General features: G+C 47.6%; 1 protein-coding gene across 6 annotated transcripts in view; it reads left to right on the top strand.

Moving 5' to 3' along the window:
- The first annotated feature begins 333 nt into the window (after positions 1–333).
- Positions 334–16,608, top strand: part of CACNB1 (calcium voltage-gated channel auxiliary subunit beta 1) — a 46,918-nt gene continuing 30,643 nt past the window's right edge. The window contains exons 1-2 of one of the 6 annotated variants that reach the window (XM_083708518.1): positions 334–1,016; positions 6,024–6,110. In XM_083708518.1, coding sequence (XP_083564644.1) covers positions 930–1,016; positions 6,024–6,110 — 174 coding nt within the window. In that variant the 5' untranslated portion in view covers positions 334–929. Of the gene's footprint in view, positions 1,017–1,110; positions 2,304–6,023; positions 6,111–14,100; positions 14,210–16,608 lie in introns of those variants that run through there. The other 5 variants (XM_083708514.1, XM_083708519.1, XM_083708515.1 and 2 more) reach the window with 5 other exon arrangements.

Raw genomic sequence — 16,608 nt, 5'->3', positions numbered from 1 at the left:
TACCCATTCACCACTTGAGATTATGGGAGACAAGTGCTAGGAAGAGACCACCACCTGGAGAACAAGTGGGGTTCCCTAAGGGCAGAAGAAAGAAGGAACTGGTGGAAGGAAGAAACAGTGATGGTCACTGATGCAGGAACAACTGCTGGGGTGGGAGGAAGAAGAAACTCCTCTGGTACTGGAGGGTATGTCTTTTGGCTTTCCAAAATTTAAAGCTTGTGATATTGTGTTTCTTAGACTTAGCAATATTGGTGTGTACCGAGCCTGGGTAGTGAGGAAGAGAGAAAAGATCTGACAACTGGGAGGGGAAAAATGGTCGTGTGCATCCACCCCCTGACTATTAAACAGAAGAGTGTGTCTTTGGGGCGGGGTGAATGCTAGGACTAGCTAGAGAAAATAGCTGAATAGGCTACATAGGTAGTCTGGAGCGGCGGCCGCAGCAACAGCAGCAGGTAGATCTCGATAGGATCTCGGTGCGCGGGGTGGGGGTGTGGCTGGCTGGCAGCCAGTGCCAAGCCGAGTCTCCATCTTCGCTCTCCCTCCCTCCCCGCCATCTGCTCGGCCGCACTTTGGCTCAGACCACACCCACCCGCTCCTTTCTTCCCCCGGGGGAGCGGGAGGCAGCAGCCAGCCAGCCAGCCCTCGCCAGTTGCCAGGAAGCCGTCCGTCGGCGATGCCCTCTGATTGGAACGCTGCGCTCATCCATCAGGGCGGCCGGCGGAGGGTGCCTGCTCGCTCCTCGCCGCGTCTCGGACCAGGAGGGGCCATGCCGAGGCTACGGGCTTAGCGGGTGGGGGTGGGTGGCGGCAGGAGGAGGAGGAGGAGGAAGAAGAGGCTGGCTTTCTTGGCAGGCGAAAGGCGCGCCCAGCCACCTCCGGCTTCCACCATGAGTCCGGCGTGAGCGCAGCCGAGGGCGCACGGACATCTCCATGGTGCAGGACGGCGGCATGTCACGCACACCTTACAGCTCCAGCCAAGACATCCAGATGGAGGTCTTGGACAACCCGGGCCTCCAGGTGAGTAGCGGCGCAGCCCGATCCGTTGCCTTCTCCTTCCAGCCCTCTGGGCGGAGGACTCCTGGCGTTAGGGCGTGGGGAACTTGGGACGGGTGGAGATCTTTGCGCGGGGAGGAAATCGGAAGGAGGAGGAGGAGAGGGAAGGAGACCAAATAGAGAACGTGAGACACCTTTAATCGCAAGCGACAGCCAGGCATCCTTCCCATACATGGGCTGATCCACCCTCGGTCCTGGCTTTCACCCGTTTCTCACCACCACCGCCCCGCGTGTTATTGAGGGGGATGGCGTCGTCGAGGCAGGGAGAGGGTAGCTTTTATGTTTTCCTAGATTCTGACTTTGATCCTGGACACACAGGCACCTGGGGGGGGGGGGCGTTGAGCCAAAGGGAGAGAGATGTGAGTCATGGAGTTGGAGGGAGAGAATGGCATATTTGAAGGTGGCGATGGTTTTTTAGAAGCTTGCCTAGCTACATAGAGGCGCACCAGGAATGTACCTTGCACAGCCCTTCTCCTCCCGCTTGGGATCAGTTATAGCCGCTCCCTTGCCTCTTCCATTACGGGATCGCCTCCCAGACGCCAAGGGCACCCACTTGGTGGAAAAAATGCATTGCTTTTCATGCTGTCCCTGCCGTGCCTTTCCATGCAGGCAGATGAGATTAAACCAATGCACGTACATCCATCCAAACACGCAAACATTTTGCAGAAAGCCAGACCAAAGGACCTTCTGGCTGTGGCCTGTGCGGGGTCTAGAAGGGGCTGCATCAAATGAAGAAAGGGATTGCACCAGATATGTTAAGCACCATAGCCCTTGAGATCTGTTCCTGTTTCAGATGAGGGACTAGTGGCTAAAGCAGCCTTCGCCGGCTTGGTACTCTCCAGATGTTTTGGACTATAACTTGGATGTAGTCCAAAATGTCTGAAGAACACCAACTTAGCAAAGGTTGGGTTAAAACATTGGGAGATGAAGACCACTTGTTCCTGCTCTCTGCCACTGACTTCCAGCCTCATCTCCCATGACTCAGATTCCTCTCATCTGGAAAAAGAGGAGTAATGGTTTGAGGTATTTGGGTGGCACATGCAGCTGCACATGGAGAAGGTGCTCATGGAATCTCCTTGGGTTGGTTTGGGAGTATACCAATCTCTTGAGGAAACTTGGCACACAAGACCACCCAGGGCTTCTCCCCCACCTCTGTATCTCCCAGCAGCTTCTACAGCCAATAGGACACTGGTGGATCTATCAACAAGTTTCAGAAGGGACTGCAGAGGTGGTATCAGTCTTCTCTATGGGGTAGGAAAATTCTAGGGTGAAGATAAGCCAACATCAATCTTGTATGGTCTAGCTATTTCTGTTTTATCTAGAATTCCTGTCGTCTGCTGCTGTGTGCTCAAATGTATATAGCAAAAATGCATACTCAGCCCTTTTTAACAGTTCAGGCATAGCAACACTGCACTAAGCGCTCTGGGTAGTGTGTCCTTGTTTATTTACTGTATTTTATTATAATGCCCCCCTAGGTGGGTTTGCAACATAAACTCACACAGAATAAGGGCTTGTTTTTACACTGCTGGGTTGATTGTAACCTCTGACTCAAACACCCCTGTTCCATTATCTCAAAGTGCAAGATGGCTGTCTCGCTGCTTCTCTTGTTCATCATAGTTGTCATCTTTTGTACGCACTCTTCCTGAAGCACATAAGAAGCACCTCAATGGCTGAGGCTGAGGTTTGCTCAGTTCATCATTCTCTCCAAGAATCGCAGCAAGCAGTAAGGAACCTGTAGCCCACCAGATGTTGTTGGACTCCCATCAGCCCCAGCTAACCTGGTCTGTAGTCAGGGGTGATGGTTGCAACATATAGCCTCCCAGCACCAGCAATTCCCCCATTTCATCTAAAACTCGCAGAGAGTAGTGCTCCACCCACTCTCTTGGTGTGTGGAATGTCATGAGTGAGTCTACCCCTTTTCCTCCTTTTGTCCCTCTCTGTGGTCCCACCCCCCCAGGTGGTGGATCCCGACTGCTCTCTGCAGCTATGAATGACGCACGTGCCTTAATTAGAACAAGCGGGGAGGAAAGGCCTAAAAATACCCAGCCCTCCGGTCTCTGCCTCCTTGCCTTGCCCTGCCTGGCCTTAGAACTACGAGAACCATGTCTGCGGGGGCCTGGTAACAACTGCCTTCTCCTCTGCCAGCTGTCCCTCTCCCTCTCCCTGAGACATACTTGGGAAGTGTCTGGTTCATTCTAGCCCGCCCCCCCTCCACGCTCCCTCTCTCAACACACCCTAGAGAGAAGGGTCTGGATTTTTCTGGGGACTGTCCCTCTGGGGGAAAAAAAAAGGCATGGGGCGGAGCTGTGATTCTTAGAAGCAGGTGGAAGCATGAAGCCGGTACATTTATTTCCCCCCTCTCCAAAAAAGGAACCTAGTGATGCTTGTTTTCTATATAAAGAGAGAGAGGGAAACGCTGCCGTGACCAGCAGAGGGTGATGAACTGGGCAGGGAAGGAAACAGGACTGTGGGGAATATGGCAAGAGGCTGCCTGATACTTACACACCTGAGGATGCAGGAGAGAGATTCCTCCTCTCTTTCTGCTTTGAGTCCTACACTTACCGCCCTGCTCCTGTTCTTTTGCTGGCCTTCCCAAGTTATCTTCCTGCTCTCTCCCACTGAAAACTGTGCTTAGTTCTCTCCATCCTTTCCGGCCTCATATGTGGGGGAAATGTCCCACGGCCTGCAATGTTATAGCAACATTTGCAACTGATCAGGGGCTTTCTCTAAATTCTCCAATAATGTCTCATAATCATCTCGGCAGTTCGTACAACTGGGTAGGGAAGGCTGTGATCTCCTGGTGTTCCTTGGCTGGAGCTCCCATCATCCCTAACCACTGACCATGCTAACTGGGGCTGTTGGGAGATGGAGGCCACTACACTTGGAGGGCCCCAGGTTCCACAGCACTACAACAATCCTTGTATGGTCCAAAACAGGCTTCCTCAAACTCGGCTCTCCAGATGTTTTGAGACTACAGTTCCCATAATCCCTGACCACTGGTCCTGCTAGCTAGAGATCATGGGAGTTGTAGGCCAAAAACATCTGGAGGGCCGAGGTTGAGGAAGCCTGGTCCAAAACAAAAAACAATTTAAAACATCTAAAACCATGTAAAATAGCCCCCCCCAGCTAATAATGTTAAGATTGCCAGGGGCAGTGTCTTTAAGCCATAAAGTCCCTGCATTATGTTTCAGCCATCAATATTTTTGAGTTCTTGCTGAAAATTAAGCAGCTGCACCTCACCAGAAAGGGCATTCCACAAATGGGGAGCTGCCACCAAGAATGTTATGGGTCATTGCCAACTGGGCACCAACAGCCCTTGCCTATCTGAGGGCCTGGTCTATAGAGCACTGATCTATTGCTTTCAACAGCCTCCACCAACCTGGTACCATCCAGATGTTTTCGACTACAACTCCCATTACCCCCAGCCAACATGGCCATTCTTAGGCCAACTTCTGGCATCCTTAGCATTGGATCCGAGTTGCAGAGTCCTTGCGTCTGATGTGACCCATACACAGCTCATGAATTTGGCAGTGCTGTACTCAGTTGCCCCTCCCATTAAGTGGAAATGAATATTCTGACATTCCTTTTTAACCCTTCTGTCCCTTTAGCATGTCTGAGCACAAAACATACAGCTGAGCTACTCCTTAGCAATGAATCAGTTGCATATATAACTCTGGGCACGTTTGTGTGGAGTTATGGAGTGGCGATTCTAATCGGCGTTAGTGAAATGCGAGTACAGAATCAGCGTCTCCTAAGTTACCGCAGACTAAAAGGAAGGTCATCTTTTGCATGTACCCTTGCGTGCGGAGTTCCTTTCCTTTTGCAGCTTTGCAGCAGTTTTTGATTGTTTTGATCCAGGGCCTTGTGTGAGGTGTGGCTTCCCGTTATGCTTGCTAATATGCTTTGCAAGGTAATTAGTGTTTGGATAGCCTTCCACTACCATCTCCCTGTGCTCTGATAATTGGTGTCTGGCCTATGATGCTGTGGGTGGGCGGTAAGACCTTCCAGGACTCTGAAGAGCAGATGGATGTGTCAGATGGTTTTATGGCCCTGCCATGCAGGGTTGAGTGGTGTGTGTGTGTGTGTGAGTGAGAGAGAGAGAGAGAGAGAGAGAGAGAGAGAGAGAGAGAGGCCCTGTTTTTACCATCTCCTCACAGGCACCCACACTCTGATTAGGTTTAGGCACAAGGATATATGAGAGAAAATGAGTATGTGTGGGAGAGAAGTAGCAAATAAAAACATAATGATATACATAAATGGAACAGAGTCTGAAAACCCTACTCAGTCTTGTTTTGACAACTGCCAAGGCCTGGTACTCAGGTAAATGTAATTGCCTCCTTATGCATATTGGAGAAGATCCTCTCTGATTACTGTGGCTGATGACCAGCTGCCCCTGTGGGAGGGTGGAGAGGATTCTGATTTCAGCATCAAAACAATTACAGCTCATCATGATTTAAAATCATTTTGGTCCATGCTGGGACAGTCCTGTGATGTCTAACCCCATCCACCCCCACTCTCCCTTTACCTTCGTCAGACACTATTCTCTATATGCCCATCTTACGTAGATATAAACTCTCCAAGCAGGAAGCTGTGCCTGTTGCTTTCAGCACGTAGCAGACTTCTGGTACTGAATGTATTTTACCTATTTGTTGTCCAGTGTTTTTGCCTTCCTTGAGAAGATGAAGATACTGTTTCGCTCAGGTCTGGTAAACCTCTGGCCCTCCAGATGTTGTCGTGCTACAGCACCTGTTCATTGACCATGCTAGTTGGGGCCAATGGGAGTTGGGGTCCAACAATATGGTACTGGGGGAGCAAGCCAAGGAGAACAATGCAAAACTAGGTTTATTTTTTGTTTTGTTTCGTAGCTTTGGTTTAGCAGTGAGTTGCATACACTTACCTAGGTCTGCGCTCGTATTTATTCCTACCACCTTTGCACACTCTCTGATCTTTGCATCCTCTTTAACCTCCTAGGGGAAATATAGCAAAAGGAAGAATCGCTTCAAACGCTCCGACGGCAGCACCTCATCTGACACGACTTCAAACAGTTTCGTCAGGCAGGTAAGCTCATGCAGAGGGAGGGGGGTGGGAACCGAAGGGCTGCAAGGGCGAAACGTGAAGTTTATAACTGAGGGAATTCACATCTCTCACGTGCTGTTTGCTGCTTATTAGTACATGGCGTTTGAAAGAACAGCACACATTAATTTCAATGTGCCCTGCTGTGATTTCTCTGGCTTTGAGAATCTCCCTCCAGTGGGCCGCGTTTTCATTGCACGTTTGCTATTTCTCCCACCTGCTGCAAAGGCGTAACTCAAAGATGAGAAACTGAATGGGGAGTTTGGAGAGAACTTTCAGGATTATGGGGATGGGAGTCAGGGGTGAAGAGATTCCTTCCCAAGCACATGCTTAGTCACTTTCCACAGCTCACAGGCTCTTTCTCTCTTTCCCCTTGCTACACCTCCCTGCTTCCCTTGCCTTCCTGTTTCTCGTCCATTGCCAAAGGAAATGCTAATACGACCAGTGGATTGGCACAAGATTTCATGCAATTATTAAAAAGCCAGATTACATCATTTGACAACGTTTATTCTGAACACTTACTTTTAAATGTCACTGATGCAGAATTAGGAATTCTCTCGAACTCTCTGGGCACCTTCCTCCTCTCAAAATATTTTGCTCTGGGCAATGAGGAATGTATTTCCATTTGTGGGTGGCAGCAAATCCATTTATTTCCCCATGTACAATAACCAGTTAAATAGGAAGAAGCAGTGCTATTTTTCAGGATATACTCAAGTGTATGCAGTACTGATACCTCTTCTGTTGTTGTTAAAAAGTGTGGCACTTATTGTAACAACTTCATGGTGAGTACTGGCACCTATTTTTCTAGAAAAAAAGGCACTGGGAAGAACTATGCCTAAGAATGCAAACTGTGCTCTCTGACATAGATGCCATAGATCCACTTTGTCCCAACCCCCCCCCCCCAAGGGCTCTGTGAACAAGGCAGCATTCGGCTACTCAGGCGAACTACAATCCTACACCCACTTACCCGGGAGTAACTCCCACTGAACTCAGTGGGTCCGACTTCTGAGTAAACTGCTTTGCTAAAAAGCTGCAGCTGCAGTGTATGGAGGATCCAAATGCTTACAAAAGCCAAGGCAGCAAAGAGAGCAGTCTGCGTAGAGGTGATGAGAAAGAAATGACTAGGGGCTAAGATTCTGGAAATCAGTCCGTGCCTGTTATACAGTAAACCAGGGGTCAGCAACCTTTTTCAGCAGGGGCCACTCCACCATCCCTCAGACCATGTGGTGGGCCAGACTATATTTGGGGGGCGGGGGGAGGATGAACGAATTTCTAGGCCCCACAAATAACCCAAAGATGCATTTTAAATAAAAGGACACATTCTACTCATGTAAAAACACGCTGATTCCCAGACCGTCTGTGGACTGGATTGAGAAGGCGATTGGGCCGCATCCGAGAAGGCGATTGGGTTGCTTACCCCTGCAGTCAACTAACAAAGGGGATGGCACTGATATCTGATGGTTCCTTGTGCCTTTTTACCCCACAGGGGAAAGTTTTCAGAAGGGCAGTCTGAGATCAAAGGCAGGCCATTTCCTTTCATCCTTCAGCTTGGCTGCCACCTTGGCTGTTGTTGCTTTAACTCAGGGATGGGGCACCTCAGACCCAAAGGTCCTATCTCTGTCTGGCCCTTGGGACCACACCTCCTCTCCCTAGGCCACACCCCTCACCAGCTTTGGTGGATGGAGGAGACAGAGAGGTGTCTGAATGTGTGTAGAAACCAGCCTGCTGTACAAAGGTAAATTTTGCACCCGTTGCTCTGCCCACCTTTGGCTGCGGATCCCCAATTGGCATGTGGCCCCCAGAAGGTAATGCGGCCCTCAGGCTGAAAGATATTCTCCACCCCCCCGCTGCAATTCATCACTTTTAAGCAGTGTTTTGTTTCATTGCTATTTATGTTTACACAAAGGGATTATTAGTAAGGTATAAGCCCATCTGCGAGAGTCTAAGGTTCTGTTCCCTTCCAACTATTACTTGCTGGATGTCCAGTGTTTTCATAGCTGGCTTTCTGGCCCCCAAATTCAACACCTGGGTGAAAGGTGCCAGGAACTGCACCTCTCCAACCCACCCAATGTGTTGGTTTTCATTTCGACCACTCTTGCAGTTTCTTGCCTCTGCAAATTGAGGACAAACAGAAACCTCTTTGTCCCTCACGTAGGGAAGCAGTGAGGTTGCCATAGCAATCCCCCATCTGGTTGAGTGTCTGGAACTGAGTGAGGAAGAAACTCAGCCCTTGTGTAGTAGATTTGTAAGAAAGAGGATACAAAGTAAGTGCGGGAAACCTTGTTTCCTCTGATGGGGACCCTATGGTTCAAACACTGCATCAGATCAGAATCCATGGTCTTCTACTTAAAAGGCAACGGGCGTCTGAGGTGAGATATGTACATTTCCATCCCCTTGCCAGGTGGAATCACTACTCTGTGCTCTCTGTCTATGCTAGAAAGAGACAGTCTTTGTCTCAATCTTTTCTATGGTTGCTGTCTGGTAACTTTATCTGTACCAGGGTTGTAGTGCGCCGTTGTCCCATGAGTTCATACTTAAGTTCTTCAATTGCATTTTAAAGTTGCTACTTTCCTTTTGCTTTTCAGGACTGGCTATGAACTTTAGCCAAGGCTACAGTTGTTTGTCCTCAACATCACATGGTCACACAAATTTCAAATTCTGTACAACTTTGACAAATTCTAGTATTTTAAAAAGTATTCTAATTAAGCAAACCTGCATGTTTTGTATTGCATGACTTATTCTGCCTTGAAGACCCAAGTTGTTGTTTTTTAATGCATCTTTTTGGATGAGCAGTGGCAGAATGGAAGGAGGGAACAGAGTTTGGTGACAGAAGCACTTCAGGGGCAGGAACTAGTGGGGGCAGTAGCTACATTCCATTCGTAGTGCCCCCCTCCCCATCCTAAAGTCTTTGGCCAGGTTCAGGTTAACATCAGAAAACATTTCTACATCTTGAAAACAACACTTCCATCACTCTAGTCCTGGCCACAAAATGTGACCTAATTCCTATTGTTTCAGGAAACAACTCAGGCTCAAGTTTTGGTGAGTCTCCCCTCTGGCTTTGCAGATGTCACCATGCCCTGCCCATTTATTTATTTTTTCCTTTTCACATTTTGACAACAGTTACAAGGACTGGAAATCTTCTTTAAAAAGATTTCCACAATAGGTTGTTGCTGATGAAAGCTCATTCTGCAGCTCAGAAGTAAATCCTATTGAATTCATTGGGCCTTGGGAAGTGAAGTTCTGATTGCAACCAAAGTCTCACTGGTGCCTCTAGAAACTAAGTTAAAAGCATTATTTCGTTGAAATTGGAGTGTTAATACAATAATATGGATGCATGGTTAAATTTGCCTATTGCATATTACTGAGGTTATGCTTAAATAGAAAAATTAAAGACTAAAAAAGCAAAAAAAAACAACCCCAAAACAATCTATGAAGGCTCTGTTGCTTCAGCATCATCATGACCAAGTTGTGTCTTGTGTGGACTAACAGTCTGCCCCCTTTATAACACATCCTTCTCTGTCCTAGGCCCTGTGGTTCCCTCACCCGCACCCATTTTCTAATGTGTGAATAGAAAGAATCGGGGAATCGAAGGAGAGCTGCTGGGAGGGAGGGATGGGGAATCTGTGACCTGAACTTGTGTTGCCATAGTGATGACGTAGGAGGCTGTTGCTATGGTGGAGATTCCTTGAGCAGGCCTCCGGCAGAGAACCAGAGCACTTTTTTAAAAGCGCTTGCACGCTGAGCGTTCCCTCCATCCGCAGTCGAGGCCCTTTTGTGGTTCTCAATGCTGCTGCAGGGTCTGAAGAGGGAAGGAGGAACAAATCACAGCTAAAGGTTTATTTCTGAGACTCTGTAAGGACACCGTCTGAGAGGAAAATTGGGACAAGGGGAAAGGCAGGGGCACCTGCTGCTTGGGAGGGGAATTAAAAACACAGGGCTCCAAACAACAGCAAAAAATAACAACACTCCAAATGTCCGTTATCTCCTCATGCCCTTCCTCTTCTGCCTTCTGGATATGAGTTTCCCACCTTTGCCCAGAAGAGGGCAGTGTATGACTTCTGATGCCCATAGCCAAGAAGACAAATTGACAAGCCACATCCCAAATTATGAAGGTGAGGGGCTGCCCCCCTCTCTCTTCTCCTTTTGCTCCTGCTATCTTGTTACTCTGAGACTGAGGAAAAGATGGCTAGGAGAATGAGGTGTAGAAACAGTGGCTGTGTGCACACTATAAAATACTTCTGGTGCACATTCAAAGCCTTTCCCTGCCAAGAATTCTGGGCACTGCAGTTTACCCCTCACAGAGTTACAATTCCCAGGAACACTTAGGAAATTATGGTGACCATAATTCTTTGCAAAGAAAGAATGTGCTCTAAATATATACAGTGGTACCTCTAGTTAAGATTTTAATTTATTCCAGAGGTCCGTTCTTAACCTGAAACGGTTCTTAACCTGAAGTACCACTTTAGCTAATGGGGCCTCCCGCTGCCGCCGCCGTGCAATTTCAGTTCTCATCCTGAGGTAAAGTTCTTAACCTGAGGTACTATTTCTGGGTAAGCAGAGTCTGTAACATGAAGCGTCTGTAACCCGAGGTACCACTGTAGTGTGTACACAGCCAGTGTTATAATCTTGAAGCAAGAGAGTTGATATGATTACCTAACACTAAGGATTGTTGGTTTTACATAGAATCATGGAATCATAGAGTTGGAAGGGACCATGAGGATCATCTAGTCCAACCCCCTGCAATGCAGGAATCTTTCGCCCAGCTTGGGGCTTGAACCCAGGACACTGAGATTAAGAGTCTCATGTGCTACCAACTGTAGGAAACTTAAGTTAAAACCCCACCCCACCCCATGAATGTGGCTTTGGGCAAGTCTTATCTCTCAGTCTTATGTTCATACTTAGTTTTTAATTTTAATGTTTTTTATTAATATATTTATATTTAGTATTCTTTTGGGTGACTTATAGGCCACTTGGTGCACTGGCATGCAGTGAGGGCTCTGGTGAGGCTAGTATGCTGCTCTGTGCTCTGAGATCTGAATGCAAGCATTATGTGCACATTTGAAAGTGATAAAATAAATCCTTACGCAACCATTTCCCAGGAAGGGCAAGGAATTGGAGCTTTTAAGTATGCTAGATGTTGGAAGAATCTTTATGACAGGGGGGAAAGAGATGCAGAAGATGCAGCTAGGAAAGCCTTGTTCATTCTTTAGTATTCAAGTGAAGCCCCAGCAGGGTTATTGAATCAAGGTGGAAAATTAAGGCTGCCAGAGAAGGAATTGACCTTGAATTGGGGAGAAACAAACAAGTGCTTCTCCGTGGCAGATAAAAGCAGTTACATGCACTGTTTATTTTTGTGTCTGTAGAATTCTAAAATCTACGGTAAATTGATTTTAGAATTCTCTAAAATCAAACTTCTGTCGGAATTCTAGAAGCCTATTTATCTTGGGTTTCAAACAAGTTTCTGGCCCTCATGGTGGCAGAAGTGTGCTTGAAACCCTGTAGGTAGTGGCCACCATCAAGAGTACCACAAAAGCAGCAGGAGAACTTGCATCCAAGAAGAAAAACCTAGCTGGGGTTAGGCTGACGAATGGGGACCCCATTTGGGCTATGCATGATAAATAGGATTTCTGCTACCCCTCTCCCCACCCCTTACATACACAACCTGCATCCTCCATCAACATGATATTTTCCACCCCCAGTAAAGCAGATCAGACTGTTTGTGAAGACTGTATTTGTTAGATCATGAAACGTTTATGGCTATAATGTTTAGATAGATTTGCTGTGTGTTACAGAGCTGCTCAGGAATGGCCCAACTATGGAGACAAACTAGGCAACTGCCTGATTGCCAAAGTTCTAGGTACATCTGCCTTGGTTACATTCAAATATCACAGTAAACAATGGCTTGCCACATTGGGAACAAGCTTGAGCGTCCTGTGCTCCATGATCTCTTCTCTCAGGAGAGGAAACACGCAAGAGCTTTCACTTCAGTTTGTGGCTAACCACAGTTTAGTATTACATCCAAACCCTTTAGTGTAGCTAATCTTAACTATGGTTAGTTGCAACATGTAAGCCTCATAATTAGCAGTTAGAAGCAAACCAATGTCTTGGGTTTAGATGAAACATCAAGCCGCAGTTAATTTTTAAAAATGGAGATATGAAAGCCTCTAAACTCCTCCTTATTGCTGTGTAAGAGCTGAAGGCTCACCTAGGCTTGTTCCAATCAGGAACAATCTTGTTTTATCAGAAGGATGGGGGATCTGTGGCTCTCCAAGATGTTGTCGGACTCCAGCTTCTATCAGCCCCAGCAAGCATGGCCAATAGTCTGGAACTGTGGCAGTTGTAGTCCAACAGCATTTGTAGGATCATAGGTTCACCACCCCTGGTTTACTGTAACATTCAAACCTATCCTGTGTCTTCAAATGGTGTCTTCTGCCTGTATATTTGTACGAGCTGCACAGACACAGCTTTTTAGCTCATAAGCCTGATGCATTCCAGGTGACACAATCTGCTCTGAGTCAGCCACCCAGGACACAAATGCAGTTGTGAAGGGGAGAAAATAAGGAGTGGCAGGCATTATGAATGAAAATGAGAAAATAATATCCCGGTCATCTCTTTTTATATGCTGTGTTGTGCTATCATTTAATGTGCTATTTGTGGCTGCTTAGCATACATGTAATCCTAAAGCGTCGAGGGCAAAATCTGAATTCTCCTATGGCAGTAGTTTTCAACCCGTGTGCTGTGGCACCCTGGGGTGCCTTGAATGGTAGTCAGGGGTGCCGTGGACAACACTGGCCTCTGTCCCTCTTTCCTTCCCTTCCTCCTCTGATGCCCTCTTGCGTCTCTGCCTCCCAAAGGCTTGCACGGCCTGTTTGTTGCAGCAGCCTTGGCTACAAGCTCCCCAGGCAAATGGTGCCTCTGGGGCTGGCCAGGGGGTGCTTCCCAGGCCCCTGTGAGTCACCTCTCTTTGAGGCAGGGGGGCAGCTCAGAGACCAGGGGCAGCAGCTGCAGTTGCCCAGAGGGCTCCAAAGGAGAGGAGAGGAGAGGAGGCTTAGGAGGCTTAGGGAACACTCCACAAGGGAGGGTGTTTGAAAAAGGGTGAGAGGCTGCCAGCTCTGCAGGCAAGGGGTGACATAGCTGGGCTCCTGAGCCCCACAGGGGTGCCGCAGGAAGAATGGAGTTGGTCAAGGGAGCCGTGGACTCAAAAAGGTTGAAAACCTTTGTCCTAGGGCATCAAAAACCTTTGGGCCAGTCCTGGAACTAAACTTCTGTCCTGCACAACCCCCACCCACACTCCCTTGTCAGTAAGTACCAATTGCCTTGTATTTACGCAGTAGCCTATTAAGCACACCATTTGTTACACACCCGCTTTGTACCCCTCCTCCCGAACATGGACTTCAGAAGAAAGCATGCATGCTAAATGGCTTCATTCAAAATAAGAATAATCGGCATGCATTTCATTGACTTGCACAATTAGATTTGTGCAGAATCTGAAGCATCCTTGGCGTTACTTGGAAAGCAGTGTCCCCGTATGAACCTGAGCTTAGCAGATAAGCTCTTGATGTGCACCTACACAGCGAGTTACTGACTACAGAGGTGGTGGTGGTGGGGAATCTGGAGCCTCCTGATAAAATTGAAACTGATACTTTTAAAATGAGTTGGGTCCCCTCTTCCCCACCGTCAAGTCAGGTCTGTTGGGAGAGCTGGGTTTACAAAGCAGAACAAGCTACACGATAGCGTCTTTTCCATCCTAACCCCTAATATCCCATACTGCAGAGGCTCCCCTTAAAATGCCTGGCTCTTCTCAAGATGTTGCTCTTTCTGACTTTCTAACATCCCCCCGCCAACCCAGAGAATTGGCTCCAATACAGGAGTCAACCAGAATGACTCCTGGCATAGCCTTGTGCCCCCACCCCCACTGCTGGGATGTTCAGTCCCTGGGCTAAATATACCCCAGCAGTTTGCAAATGTTGCAGTATGTTTGTAACCCGAGCCCCCAGCCATCAGGCAGAGCCACCTCTGTCCACATAATACCAGGCCCAGGCAGCATGGAGACGCCCGGCGACAAGGACCCCAGGCCCGTTCTGGTGAGCACTTGCACCCCCTCACAGGCCTCGGGAGGGACACCCCTTTTCTGTGCCTTGCCATCCATCATCCACTCTGCCATTAGCATGGCCCCCACCCCGCCTTCGGGCTCTGAGCTCAAAATAGACCTTACTGCTACCCTCATGGGGTCTTCCATCCCACTGTGCTAGAAAACCTGTTAATCTGGCACTTCTTCCCCTACTCACTGCACCCTCCCCCAATTCTCTATACTCTGTTCCCTAGTGAGCCCATCTTCTGCCCACTCCATTGCCCAGGAAACCCACCTCCTGCCCCAGTCCCTTGCAAGGATATTAAAGCCCTTCTGCAAATCTCCCCTTACAGCTCTAACGTATTGCCGTGGTTGGTACAGTGGATCTTTTTATTTTGATGTGGATTAGCTGCTGGTCTGTCCCAAATGTATTTTTGATGTTCATATTTCTTCCAACTGTACTTATTTGATTGGCAGGCTGTTACCAACCCCTGCTTAGATTTACGAACTTTGGGATCTCTCCTAAAACGTTTCAGCCCTGAAAGTGGTACTGTTTGAGAGCTGGAAGATGTGTATGAAATCACCTTTCTTGTATGTGTAGTTTAGCAGGGCAAAATGGGCTGGGCGGAGAGGAAATCTGCTCTGTTATTTGAACGCACTTTTATTATATCTGTTGTGGTGACAAAGAATCAACGTCAGCAGTTGTGAGTAGAGCAACAGGGAATTGTGGCAATTTTGGATTTATTGATCCCTGGAACAAAATGTTATAGACTCTTTGTTTCCCCTTCCCAGTGATATACCTATCACTGTTCCTTTTCCTAATCCATTCATTATCTGGTGGTTTTGACCACACAGAGGGACATTATTCATTAATTCTGACATGTGCTCTGGAAGAGTGTAAAAATGGCTGTATTGTCTCCAATGCTCAAACTCCAGTATATCTGGCAACCCACAGCCAGAGCTCTTTGTAATTCACAGAAAAGCCTATCCAGACCTAGATGCGCCTCTTTTTGCTAAAGAGGATGTCTGGTGCTTGGGGAGGCAGGGGTGGTGGTGCTTAAGCAGACCCTCTAACAATTCTCCAATGAAAATAGGGACATCCCATTCCATAAGGATAATTTTACTATTTTTACCCCACACATCTTATTGGGTTGCCCCAACACTCTGAGCAGCTTCCAACATATATAAAAACATAATAAAATATTAAACATTTTAAAAAAGCTTCCCTATACAGTATTGCCTTCAGACGGCTCAGGGGTTGGATAACTCCATACCCTCCAACATTTATCCATTGAAAATCGGGACATCCTAAGGAAAAGCGGGAGATTCAGGGATCAAATCAGAAACTGGGATGCCTTCTCTAAATCAGGGACATCCCTGGAAAACAGGGACACTTGGAGGGTCTGGCTTAAGTGATAGGGGCTTATCCTTTCTCCTATTCCAAGTAGAATTAGGATCAACGAGTTTCAATTGGCATGTGAAGTGGAGGGGGAGAAGGCTGTGAGTGTAGGCAGGCAGGATGTAATACTTGCATGCTGTGCCACAATATGGTGTGTGTTGAAGAAAAGATGTATAATTTGTACTGAGAGGGGGACATAGACCTCATTGGCAGAGCAAATGCTTTGCAAGCAAAGGGTCCCAGGTTCAATCCCCAGCATTTCCAGGTGGGGTTGGGAAAGACTGAAACCCCGGAGAGCCCCTGCTATTCATTACAAGACAATATAGAACTCAATGGCCCATGGTGTGACTTAATATAAAATGCCTCCCTGCGTATATTAGTGCTCACTCACCCTCATCTCTGCTGAGCTGCTGAATAGTCAATGTTCGCTTTGACAGTTTTTGCATGTGAGGCTCATGGCACCATCCTGGACATAAAGGTAAATGTACCCCTGCCTGTACGGGCCAGTCGTGTCCAACTCTAGGGTTGTGCTCCCATCTCACTTAAGAGGCCGGGGGCCAGCGCTGTCCGGAGACACTTCTGGGTCACGTGGCCTGCGTGACGGAGCTGCAGCTGGCGAGCCATATCTACTCAGAAATATGCTGAGTTTGGTGTGGCTTATGCCCATGGAAGGGGGCATAGGATTGCAGCTTTAAATCTGCTTCCAAGTAAGAATATTTGTAACAGACAAAATGGTGGCAATGTGTATTCTTTCCCCCCCCCCCACGTTCTGTCCTGTTTTAACAGCAGGCCCATATGACACAGACAGCTGAAAGCCAGTTTAGTATCTTGCGTGAAATAGATATAAGATGTTCAGGGTGTTCTTTTTAAAAAACAAACCCAAGACAGAAACTCTGCTCCTGGAATGTGTTATGCAAATGTAGCAAACTCCATTTGGTTTTAAGATGCTTGTGTTCTTTTATTTAATTGCATAATATTGGAAGTAAAATATGCCAGGAGTTGGAGTAGTAGTG

This window comes from Podarcis gaigeae (assembly GCF_964106915.1).
Source record: "Podarcis gaigeae genome assembly, chromosome: 13".
Taxonomy (NCBI): Eukaryota; Metazoa; Chordata; class Lepidosauria; order Squamata; family Lacertidae; genus Podarcis; species Podarcis gaigeae.
Note: the sequence above shows the minus strand (reverse complement) of the source record. Positions and strands in the feature narration are given on the sequence as shown.